This window comes from Mobula birostris, chromosome X, assembly GCF_030028105.1.
Source record: "Mobula birostris isolate sMobBir1 chromosome X, sMobBir1.hap1, whole genome shotgun sequence".
NCBI lineage: Eukaryota > Metazoa > Chordata > Chondrichthyes > Myliobatiformes > Myliobatidae > Mobula > Mobula birostris.
Genome location: NC_092402.1, coordinates 50,242,622 through 50,255,653, shown reverse-complemented (window position 1 = coordinate 50,255,653; position 13,032 = coordinate 50,242,622). Strand labels below are relative to the sequence as shown.

The 13,032-nt window shown below is 45.1% G+C and overlaps 1 protein-coding gene across 1 annotated transcript in view; it reads right to left on the bottom strand.

The window, feature by feature from the left end:
- LOC140191308 (glutaminase liver isoform, mitochondrial-like) overlaps nucleotides 1–13,032 on the bottom strand; it is a 72,240-nt gene that overhangs the window by 25,032 nt on the left and 34,176 nt on the right. The window contains exons 8-12 of the mRNA XM_072248584.1: nucleotides 12,206–12,238; nucleotides 11,659–11,717; nucleotides 8,717–8,783; nucleotides 7,940–7,990; nucleotides 1,884–2,060 (exon numbers count right to left, since the gene is read on the bottom strand). Of these exons, the coding sequence (XP_072104685.1) occupies nucleotides 1,884–2,060; nucleotides 7,940–7,990; nucleotides 8,717–8,783; nucleotides 11,659–11,717; nucleotides 12,206–12,238 (387 nt within the window). The remainder of the gene's footprint in view (nucleotides 1–1,883; nucleotides 2,061–7,939; nucleotides 7,991–8,716; nucleotides 8,784–11,658; nucleotides 11,718–12,205; nucleotides 12,239–13,032) is intronic.

The window sequence follows — 13,032 nt, the reverse complement described above, 5'->3', positions numbered from 1 at the left end:
TATTATCAAAGTACATGTATGTCACCATATACAATGCTGCTTATAGGTGTGCTCTACTTAGCAGTAGAGGTGGCCATGGGCTGACGTGTCAGGGTGAAATTGAAATGAGTTGCCACTTGGCTGTTCTGGTGGGCAGAGCATAGGTGCTCAATGAAATGCTTCCCCAATGCGTTGGATCTCACCGATCCAGATGAGGCCACACCAGGAGCACCAGATACAACAAATAACACCCATGGATTGACATGGCAAGTGCAACCTCAGCTGGAAGGACTGTGTAGGGCCCTGAAGGGTAGTGAGGAAGGAGGTATAGGGGCAAGTGTAACGTTTGGGACAGGTGACTGGAGGGTGATTGGTGGGGAGGGAAGAATGGACAAGGGAGCTGGGGAGAGAGCAAGCCCGGCAGAAAACAGTGAGATGAGATGGAATCCCACAGGAGATGCCAGAAGTTGCGGAGGATGATAAGTGGAGGCTCATGGGGTGGTAGGTGAGGACAAGGGGTACCCTATCCCTGTTATGTCAGGGGGATGAGGTGAGGGCAGGTGTGCAGGAAGTGGAGGAGATGTCAGTCAGGATTTCATTGACAACAGTGAAGAGGAAACTCCTTTTTCTGATAAGGGGACGTCTCAGATGTCCTGGAATGGAAAGCGTCATTGTGAGAACAAATACAACAGAGACAGAGGAACTGAGAAAAGGGAATAGTATTTCTATATGTGACAGGGTTGGGAGGAAGTGTAGTCAAGATTACAGTGGGAGTCAGTGGGTTTGTAAAACATGCCGGTACGTAATCAGAGATGGAGACAGAGAGATCGAGAAAGGGGAAAGGTGTGCTGGAGATGGACCAAGTCAATTTGAGAGTGGAGTGGAAGCTGGAGGTGAAGTTGATAAAATTGAGCTCAGCTTGGCTGTAGGAAGCAGCACCAATGCAGTCATCAATATAATGCAGAAAGAGTTGGGGAGTGTTACCGGTGAAGGTTTGGAACATGGACTGTTCCACATGGCCACTGAAAAGGTAAGAATATTTGAGCCCATGTGAGTCCGAATGGTTACTCCTCCGATCCTCCTCCAGGCTCTTATTCCTTGCAACCATCTCAAATATTACACTTGCCCCTAGATCTCCTCTCACTAACCTGATGGCATCGACATTGATTCCTCTGACTTCCAGTAACCACTCCCCTCTGTTCCCCCCTCCCTCCAAACCACCCCCTTTGTTTTCCTGTATCACTCTGGCTCCATTCCCCTTCTCGTTCCCTCCCCAACCCTCACAACCAGCCACCACCCACACATCCCTCCCTCTAGTTCCCCACCTCCTTCCCTTTCTCCCATGGTCCATTGTTCTCCCCTATCAGATTCCTTCTTCTTCAGCCCTTTGCCTCCCAGCTTCTCACATTGTTCCTTTCTCCACCCTTCCTGACACTCCTATCTTACCTCTCTCACTTTGGTTCACCTACCACCCACCAATTTGTACCCCTCCCCCTCCCTCCCACCTTATTCTGGCTTCTGCCCTCTTTCTTTCCTGTCCTGATGAAGGGTCTCAGCCTAAAACATTTCCCTTCATAGATGCTGCCTGACTTGCTGAGTTCTTCCAGCATTTTATTTTGGCAGCTGATACGTTATATAAACTGCCTGTGATTCCATGACATTAATTTCAGACTGAAGAAGTTTCATGGCATCATGACAAGGAAATCCCCTTCAGAAGACTACCTCGGCTGTTGATTGAGTGCTCCTCCATGCAGGCGGAAGAAAGAACACTTTGAAGCACTGAAGGTGACAAAGGCATTAATTGTACATCAGGTGGTGGAGGCACCAGGTCCAGTGCTCAGCATAGCCTGGTGTAAACACCGCTAACGGGATGTCTAAACCGTGAAGAACATGATCCTGCTTACGTGAAAAGCAAATTCGCCTGAGAAATCATACATCCCGCACGAGTGCATCAGGCTGAGGGTATTCCTCACTGCCTCAGCACTCAGGATCCGCTCGCCTGTAATTGGGCAAATCCCCCCGTTGGCCAAGGTAGCCGCCATCACACCGCCTGATTCACATGTCACTTCGATTGAGCAGAGCTGCAAAGGGGACAAAAGGTCAAACGAATTTACAGAAACACCAGACGCAAGGAGGAACAAATTTAAAATTTAACGCGAGATTTCCACACCTTGTGAAAGAATATGTGCTCTGTATTGCCCCTCCCCTGCCGCCTTCCCTCCTTGCCACCCCTCCCTCAGCACCACCTCACTTCGAGACACATTTCAACCTTCGCACTGGACTGGAAGCTGCATCTTTTGCAGCTGATCACCCCCTCCACCTGCAAGCGGCAGGACTAGAAGGTTGCCTGCACCATATGCTTGCCTTGTGGGCCTCATGGGAGGGGTATTCACAGATCTCTGTGCCGCCTGAAAGTGCCAACTTTAGTTTTGAGCAACATGCACAGTTTGCTGGAGGAACTCAGCAGGTCAGGCAGCGATAATGGAGTGGACAGTCGATGTCTCGAGCCAAGACCTTTCATCAGAAATGGAAAAGAGTGGGACAGAAGCCAGAATAAGAAGGGAGGGGGAAATGGCAAGTGATAGGTGAGACCCAGTGAGGAGAAAGGTGGGTGTGTGGGGGAGGGGTGAGATGATGTTAAGGAGCTGAGAAGTGATAGGTTGAAGAGGTCAAGGGCTGAAGAAGAAGGGATCTGATAGGAGAGGAGAGTGGCTCATGAAAGGGAGCCAGAATGGGAAATGGAAAAGGAAAGGAGGGGGAGAAATTACCAAAAGTTAGAGAAGTCGATGCTCATGCCGTCAGGTTGGAGGCTACCCAGACAGAATATGAGGTGTTGCTCCTCCAACCTGAGAGTGGCCTTATCGTGGCAGTAGAGGTGGCCATGGACCAACATGTCGGAATGGGAAATGGAATTGGAATTAAAATGGTTGGCCATTGGGAAAACCTCCATGTTGTGGATGGAGCGAAGGTGCTCAACAAAGCAGCCCACCGAATCTCACCAAAGAAGAGGAGGCTGCACTGCGAGCACCAGATAGTCGATGACCCTAACAGACTCGCAGTTGAAACGTTGCCTCACCTGGAAGGAGGGCTTGGGGCCCTGAATGGTGGTGAGGGAGGAAGTGTAGCACTTTGGCTGCTTGCAGGGATAGGTGCCAGTAGGAAGATCAGTAGGAGAGGGATGAATGGACAAGAAAATCACAGAGAGAGTGATCCTTGCAGAAAGCAGAGAGTGGGAAGTGGGCGGGGATGGAAAGAAGGATGTGTTTAGGGGTAGGAACTTTAGTTTTGTCCGTGGAAGCTGTACATGCTGTGGTATGTTGGCAACAAAAGGAGAATGGGACAAAGGTGTGATCAAGGTGCAGCAAGAGCCGAAGGGAAAAATGGAGAAAGCATTTTCCATAGTGTAGAGGGGAAGAAGTCCAACAAGATCCAGGTGGAAGAAGCAACTGGTGAGTACTAGAATTAAGTAGAAATTGGATTTTGGAGTAGAAGCCGATGACTGTAAAAGTAATGAGAGAGCTTATCAGAAATCTCTTGCTCCGAGCCTCGCAAATCAATCTCAGCGAAATGTTTGCTTTAGTGATAAGTATATTAGGGTGCATTGAGGTAGAAAATTGCTCTCAAGCCAGTTTCATGATTAGAACGAAGAAAACAAAAGCGAAGTTATCCAGTAATACCATCTTTAGAGTAAGAGTCATAGAACACTACAGCACCGGAAAAGGCCCACCTAGTCCATGCCAAACTATTAATCCGCCTAGTTCCATCGACCTGCACCTGGACAATAGCCCTCCATACACCTCCCATCCACGTACCCATCTAAATTTCTCTGAAATGTTGAAATTAAAACCACATCCACCACGTGTGCTGGCAGCTCGTTCCACACTCTCGCCACCCTTTGAGCGAAGACGTTCCCACTCATATTCTCTCTAAACCTTTCACCTTTCACCCTTAACTCACAACGTTTAGTTCGAGACTCACCCAACCTCAGTGGAAAAGGCCTGCTTGCATTTACCCTATCTATACCCTTCATAATTGTGTGTACCTCTATCAAATATCCCCTCAATCTTTTATGTTCTAGGGAATAAAATCCAAACCTATTCAATCTTTTCTTATAACCAGGTCCTCCAGTCCCGGCACTCCTTGTAAATTTTTTCTGTACTCTTTCAATCTCATTCATTACTTTTCAAAAGGTAGGTGACCAAATGGAACTCAATACTCCAAATTATGCCTTACCAATTTCAACATAACATTCCAACTGCTGTACTCAATACATTGATATATGAAGGCCAATGTACCAAAAGCTTTCTTTATGACCCTGTCTACCTGTGACACCACTTTCAAGGCATTATGGACCTGTATTCCCAGATCCCTTTGTTCTTCTGCCCTCCCCAGTGCCTTACTACTCACCGTGTACGACCTACCACGGTTTGGTCTACCCAAAGTGCAACACCTCACACCTGTCTGCATTAAATTCCATCTACCATTTTTCAGTCCATTACTCAAGCTGGTCTAGATCCCGCTACAAGCTCTGATAGTTTTCCTCGCTGTCCATTATATCCCCAATCTTGGTGTCATCCACAAATTTGCTGATCTAGTTAATCACATTATTATCCAGATCATTGATATAGATGACAAACAACAAAAGACCCAGCACTGATCCTGCAGCACTCCACTAGTCACAGGCCTCCAGTCAGAGAGGCAACCATCTCCTACTACTCTTTGGCTTTTCCCACAAAGCCATGTCTGATCCAATTTACTACCTCATCCTGAATGCTGAGTGACTAAACCTTCCTGACCAACCTCTCATGTAGGATCTGCAGCCTTGCTGAAGTCAACAGAGACACCATAGACACCATCCACTGCCTTGCTTTCATCAACTTTCCTGGTAACTTCCTTGAAAAACTCTATAATATTGGTTAGACATGACTTACCGTGCACAAAGCCATGCTGACCATCCCTAATCAGTCTCTGTCTATCCAAATACTCATATATCCAGTCCCTTAGAATATCTGACAACAACTTTCCCACTACTGATGTCAGACTCACCAGCCTATAATTTTCCGGCTTATTCTTAGAGCCGTTCTTAAACAATGGAACACCATTAACTATCCTCCAGTCCTCTGACACCCCACCCGTGGCTAAGGATGTTTTAAGTATCTCTGCTAGAGCCTCTGCAAGCTCTGCACTAGTGTCCCACAGGGTCTGAGGAAATAGCCTGCCAGGCCCTGGGGATTTGTCCACCCTAATTTGCCTTAAGATAGCAAATACTTCCTCTGTGATCTGTATAGGGTCCGTGACCTCACTGCTGCTTTGCCTCACAGCTACAGACTCTGTGTCCATCTCCTGAGTAAATACAGAAGCAAACAATCCATTTAAGATCTCCCCCGTCTCTTTTGGCTCCACACATAGATTACTCTCCTGATCTTCCAGAGGACCAGTTTTGTCCTTTGCAATCCTTTTGCTTAACATATCTGTAAAGCCCTTATGAATCCCCTTCACCTTGTCTGCTAGAGCAACCTCACGCCGTCTTTTATCCCTTCTTATTTCCTTCTTGTGTTCTCTTGCATTTCTTATTCTCCTCAAGTAACTTATTTGTTCATACCAGCCTATACCTGCTATGCTCGTCCTTCTTTTTCTTAACCTGGGCCTCAATATCACTCGAAAACCAAAGTTCAATAAACCTGTTATCCTCGCCTTTTATTTTGACAGGAACATACAAACACTACTCTCAAGTTTCACTTTTTGAAGGCCTCCCACTTACCAAGTACACCTTTGCCAGAAAACAACCTGTCCCAATCCACACTTGCCAGATCTTTCTGATATCATCAAAATTTGCCTTTCTGCAATTTAGAATTTCAACCTAAGGACTAGACCTGTCCTTTTCCATAATTACCCTGAAACTAATAGCATTATGATCACTAGATGCAAAGTGTTCCCCCACACAAACTTCTGTCACCTGCCCTGTCTCATTCCCTAACAGGAGATCTCGTATCGCACTCTCTCTAGTTAGGACTCCTATGTACTGACGAAGGAAACTTTCCTGAACACATTTGACAAACTCTATCCCATCCAGCCCTTTTACAGTATCGGAGTCCCAGTCAATATGTGGGAAGTTAAAATCACCTATCACAACCTTCTGTTTCTTGCTATCTCTCAACAAATTTGCTCCTCTAAATCCCGTGGACTGTTGGGTGGTCTATAATATAATCCCATTAACATGTAATACCTTACTTATTCCTCAGTTCTACCCATAAAGCCTCACTAAACAAGCTCTCCAGCCTGTCCTGACTGAGCACTGCTGTGCCATTTTCCCTGACTAGTAATGCCACCTTCTCCCCCTTTAATCCCTCCCACCCTATCACGTCTAAAACAACAGACCCCTGGAACAATGAGCTGCCAGTCCTGTTCCTCCTGCAACCGAACCTCATGAATGGCCACAATGTCATAATTCCACATGCTGATCCATGCCTTGAGCTCATCCACCTTTCCTACAATATTCCTTACGTTGAAATGTACTCAGCTCAGAACATTAGTCCCACCATGCTCAATCTTTTCATCTCTGACTTTGTATGTAGGTTTAACAACATCTGTCTCCACAACCTCTCCACTAACTGTTCTGGCACTCTGGTTCCCATCCCCCTGCAACTCTGATTTAAACCCCACTGTGCAGCGTTAACAAACCTTCCCACTCAGATCTACTCCCCCTACTATTCAGGTGCAAACTATCTCTCTGGACAGGTCCCACCTTCCCTGCAAGAGAACCCAATGATCCAACAATCTGAAGCCTTCCCTCCTGCTCCATCTCCTTAGCCACGTATTACACTGTATGATCTTCCTAGTTCTGGCCTCACTAGCACTTGGCACAGGTAGCAATCCTGCGATCTCAACCCTAGAGGTCCTGTCCTTTATCTTAGCATCTAACTCCCTGAACACACTATGCAGAACCTTGTCACTCGTCCTACCCATGTCATTGGTACCAACGTGGATGATGCTGTCTGGCTGCTCACCCTCCCACTCAAGAATGCTGTGGATTCAATCCGAGATGTTCCAGACCCTGGCACCCAGGAGACAACATACCATCCTGGAATCTCATTCTCATCCACAGAACCTCCTTTCAGTTCCCCGAACCAACAAAACCCCTATCACCACAGTGTTCTTCTTCTCCCCACTTCACCTTTCTGAGCCACAGAGCCAGCCGCTGCCAGAGACATGACTGTTGAGGCTTTCCTTTGCTAGATCATTCCCCCCCAACAGTATCCAAAGTGGTATACCTGCTGTTGAGGGGAATGGCCACAGGGGTACTCTGCTCTGGCTTCCTATTCCCTTTCCCTCTCCTGACGGTCACCCAGTTACCATGGGTGTAACTACCTCCCTGTGTGTCTTGTCTATCAACACCTCAGCCTCTTGAATGGTCTGGAGTTCATCTAGTTCCAGATCCAAATCCTTAACATGGTCTGGAAGAAGCTGCAGCTGGATGCACTTCCTGCAGGTGTCGTTGTCTGGGACACTGGAGGTCTCCCTGCCTTCCCACATCCTGCAAAAGGAACATTCCACTACCTGCTGGGGGAAGGAGGGAAGGGGGGAAGGGTGGAAGAAAAATGGAAAAAATATCTACCTACGGTCTGTGTCTCTCCTCACCGAAGCCTCGATGAGCCAAAGCCTCAAATCCCCACTCTAACATGGGCCACTCACACAATGGCCACTCCTCCGTTTGCTTCTTTTAAACTCTCTCTCCCTCTAAGCAATCCAATGTCTCCTTGGGAACCGTGGCATGCAAAATGTGCCAGCTTTGACAGAGGTGAGCACCCTCATCCCAGTCCTTCATCCCACTTTGCCAATTTAGTGCTAAGCAAGTGTAATGATAGTTATAATATTAGATTACAACTAATGTATTGGAGTGAGGGATAGCCATTGACCCAGCTTGCATCCCAGCACAACTGTGAACAGCTACTTTACCCACCTGGAAATAAAAATCCAATGTTGCAATCATATCAACGCCTTCTGGAAAGCACTGAGGTAACATAAAAACATAAGACAACATTACCTAATGAAACACCAGTTGGAGGCATATTTTTTCTAATTTTACAAACCATTCACATAAGTAATCATAATAGCTCCAGTGCCAGCATTCTGATCAACAATGGTCACTGCAAGCCCGTATTTAAAATACTCAATTGATTTCAGTTGGATGCAGAAAGATAAAATGGTGGATGGTTGTTAACTGGTGACTGACTGTCGTGTCTGAGATCAGCTTTTAGCCAAACACAACAATACTTGAAATGATACTTTTTAACATGGTATTTCTGCAGGAAGGAGCACCAATGATTTTGAGTTGCCAGTCTTACTGCAGGCAAAGTGTAAGTAGATCAGGGCCCATGCACTGCATTATTGATGTTTGAGTCCTATGTAGACAGATTGTGCCTTCCAAAACTTCCATCAAGACAACAGCAAACTTTCTGTGTGAATATAGGCAGGCATTTAACTCCACATTAACAATAGAAATGCTGGAAGAACTCAGCCAGTCAAGCGGCACCTGTAGAAGGGAAAAAAAAATCAACATTTTAGGTCAGTTACCCTTCCTCAGAACTAGTCAGTGACCTGAAACATTAACTGGTTTCTCTTTCTGCTGATGCTGCCTGACCAGCTGTGTTCTTCCAGCATTGTTTTTGTTCCAGATTTGGCATCTGCAGTTTTGCCTGGTTTTCCATTTAATTCCACAGTTTTGGTTTTGGCTCACCTTCTTCTCCTTCAAGTAGTACCCAATGGCAAAATTCCTGTCTCCCGTCTCCTTCTCTGACTGAAACCTTGGTCGTGGAAAGAAAAGTGCATTAATAATGATTCACAGAAACTTCTCATATCATAACCAAATTGAATACTGTATTCACAAAAAGGTTGAGCAGAAATTGAAATAAGAAATTTGAGAAATGGGACATGGGTCAACCTCTTGCTACCTGCTTAGAAAATATTGGAAATGGAAGTGTGCATTGCATTTTGAAGAGGTGCCTTTGGAAAAGCATTCCAGAAAGAAAGCCATTTGAAAGGAATGCACTTGAATTTACATCAAACTTCTCATGTGCCTAGGATGTCCCAACAGGTACCAAAGAAACCAGTGAGTTACCTTGCGGGCAAGAATGAGGATAAAATTCACAAAACATGATCTCATGAGTGGGCTTTTATAGTACCTGGCAGTCTAGAGATTTGAACAACTTTGATCTGAGCAATTAATCTGTTCTCTATGGTCAATCTGCTCTCAGAAGTAAAACGCTCGCCAGGTTATTGTGGAGAACTCAGTGCTCTTTGAGCGTGTACATCATCCTGAATCAACTGGGGGAACTGTAGTACCAGTTCAGGTGATGTGATGTTCTAGAGTGGCACTTAAATCTAAGTACATACGTGTCACCACATACTACCCCGAGATTCATTTTCTTGCGGGCATTCACAGTAGAGCAGAGTAATACAATGGGATCAATGGAAAACTGCACACAAACCAGGGCTGACAAACAACCAATATGCAAAAGAAGACAAACTGTGTAAATACAATAAAAATAATACTGAGAACATGAGTTGTGGAATCCTTGAAAGTGTCTGTATGTTGTGGAATCAGTTCAGAGTTGAGGTGAGTGAAGTTATCCACGCTGGATCAGGGTCCTGATGGTTGAAGGGTAATAGCTGTTCCTGAACCTGGTGATGTGGGATCTAAGGCTCTCGTACCTCCTGTCTGATGGTAGGAGTGAAAAGAGCACATAGCCTGAATGCAGAGGCCCTTGATGAAGGATGCTGTTTTCAAACATAGAAAAAAAACATAGAAAATAGGTGCAGGGGTAGGCCATTCGGCCCTTCAAGCCTGCACCGCCATTCAGTATGATCATGGCTGATCATCCAACTCAGAACCCTGTTCCAGCCTTCCCTCCATACCCCCTGACCCCTGTAGCCACAAGGGCCATATCTAACTCCCTCTTAAATACAGCCAATGAACTGGCCTCAACTGTTTCCTGTGGCAGAGAATTCCACAGATTCACCACTCTCTGTGTGAAGAAGTTTTCCCTCATCTCAGTCCTAAAAGGCTTCCCCTCTATCCTCAAACTGTGACCCCTCGATCTGGACTTCCCCAACATCGGGAACGATCTTCCTGCATCTAGCCTGTCCAATCCCTTTAGGATTTTATATGTTTCAATAAGATCCCCCCTCAATCTTCTAAATTCCAGCGAGTATCAGCCTAGTCGATCCAGTCTTTCATCATATGAAAGTCCTGCCATCCCAGGAATCAATCTGGTGAACATTCTTTGTACTCCTTCTATGGCAAGGATGTCTCTCCTCAGATTAGGAGACCAAAACTGCACACAATACTCCAGGTGTGGTCTCACCAAGGCCTTGTACAACTGCAGTAGTACCTCCTTGCTCCTGTACTCGAATCCTCCTGCTATGAATGCCAGCATACCATTCGCCTTTTTCACCGCCTGCTGTACCTGCATGCCCACTTTCAATGACTGGTGTATAATGACACCCAGGTCTCGTTGCACCTCCCCTTTTCCTAATCGGCCACCATTCAGATAATAATCTGTTTTCCTATTTTTGCCACCAAAGTGGATAACTTCACATTTATCCACATTAAATTGCATCTGCCATGACTTTGCCCACTCACCCAACCTATCCAAGTCACCCCGCATCCCCTTAGCATCCTCCTCATAGCTAACACTGCCGCCCAGCTTCGTGTCATCCGCAAACTTGGAGATGCTGCATTTAATTCCCTCATCCAAGTCATTAATATATATTGTAAACAACTGGGGTCCCAGCACTGAGCCTTGCGGTACCCCACTAGTCAGTGCCTGCCATTCTGAAAAGGTCCTGTTTATTCCCACTCTTTGCTTCCTGTCTGCTAACCAATTCTCTATCCACATCAATACCTTACCCCCAATACCGTGTGCTTTAAGTTTGCACACTAATCTCCTGTGTGGGACCTTGTCAAAAGCCTTTTGAAAATCCAAATATACCACATCCACTGGTTCTCCCCTATCCACTCTACTAGTTACATCCTCAAAAAATTCTATGAGATTCGTCAGACATAATTTTCCTTTCACAAATCCATGTTGACTTTGTCCGATGATTTCACCGCTTTCCAAATGTGCTGTTATCACATCCTTGATAACTGACTCCAGCGGTTTCCCCACCACCGACGTTAGGCTAACTGGTCTATAATTCCCCGGTTTCTCTCTCCCTCCTTTTTTAAAAAGTGGGGTTACATTAGCCACCCTCCAATCCTCAGGAACTAGTCCAGAATGTAAAGAGTTTTCTTGCGACAGTGCTCCTTGTAGATGTGCTCAATGGTGGGGGGGACTTTGCCTGTGATGGACTGGGCTGTGACCACCACAGCTTCTCAGAGCTGAGTAGGTTTTCTCCCCATCCTTGGGCATTGGCGTTTCCATACCAGGCCATGATGAAACCAGTCTGGATGCTCTCCACTGTGCATCCAAAGAAGTTTGTCAAAAGCCTTAGATGGCGTGCCAAATTTGCACAAGCCTCTAAGGAAGTAGAGGCACTGCCTTCTTTGTGATGGCAAAAATCTGACTCAAGATCATCACTGAATAAAACTGAAGACAGGTAGCAAGCCCACTAATAATAGTAGGGATTAATAGCAAATTGCAAACTGCACAGATCTTTGGAATAGAGATTGGCACTTACGTTGCATTGCTGAAGCCCACGTATTCATTACCAGCCATCTTATCAAGGAAGTGCATAACCTGTAGAGAGGAAAATAACTCTAGACTCAGCGTGCAAAGCTTTTGATGCTGAGTGCAATGATAGTCCAGAGTACATAGAACTCACCTAGATTGATGTACTTGACCAACTCTTGTGAAATTTAATCATAATGGTATTAACAGATATTTTTAGAGGGTATTAACACAATTGTTGAATGTTCATTGTGAACTGCATTTCATGGATTACACAAGATAACATACAAATCAGATTAGTGCTGTGAAGCTTTTGCACATTCTTGAAGATTGCTGAAGGATTTCCTTTTTTCATGCTTCTAAACAGTCAAATTTACCAGAAGTAGGCGTCCTTTTAAACAAAATACCCTATCACACAAGCTTTTTTGTTTGGTTTGGCACATCTAGTTCTCTGCATGGCACCAACTGAATGAACATTAGTTTCTGTGTGGCCAGGTAAAGTCTCTGGGGAAATTGTCACATCTTTTTTGCTATGGTGTTGTTATTGAAATACTTACACAGTCAAACTTCTCTGCTTTGTTTGCACCAGGCTGCAAATACAAGAGTGAAAAAGTGTATTAAAGCCGAAAGATATTCCTTGTAGCACCCGATTCAAAAACTCATGAAAATCCAGGGGCACTGGCAGCCACCTTGTGGTAGCGTACATATTGCCTGTGGGTGACAATGGGACACCATAGACAAGAAGAGGGGAAAACAGCAAGAATAATGCACTCACCATGTTAGACATGAGCAGGATAGCAAAATTAATGGGATGGACTTTGACTTATATAATACCTTTCACAATTTCAGTTTGCCTCAAAATGCTTTACAGCCAATAAAATACAAAATGATCTCTTTTTTGTAATGTAGGAAATGCCAATTTTATGGACAGCAAGCTCACACACACTGCAACTTTTAATGTCTTAATAATTTAACCTCAGTGAAAATAACTGAGGGGTAGAGAAACATCTGCATCTTTGAATTGGAATCTTTCATGTCAAGATTCAAGATTTTTAATGTAAGGACAATGAAATAATTGTTACTCCAGATCTGATGCAGTACAAAAAAAACACAAACGAGAAAGAATACAACAATAATAATAATGAGAAAATTTGCAGATGCTGTAAATCCAAGCAACACACACAAAATCCTGGAGGAACTCAGCAGGCCAGGCAGCATCTATGGAAAAGAGTAAACAGTCAACGTCTTGATGAAGGGTCTTGGCTCGAAACGTCGACTGTTTACTCATTTCCATAATAATAATAAAGCCGGTAACTAGCTTGAGCTGAGAAAAAATAAGTAATAATAAGGAGAACGTCGACTCAGACCATGAGAGGCCTGTGTC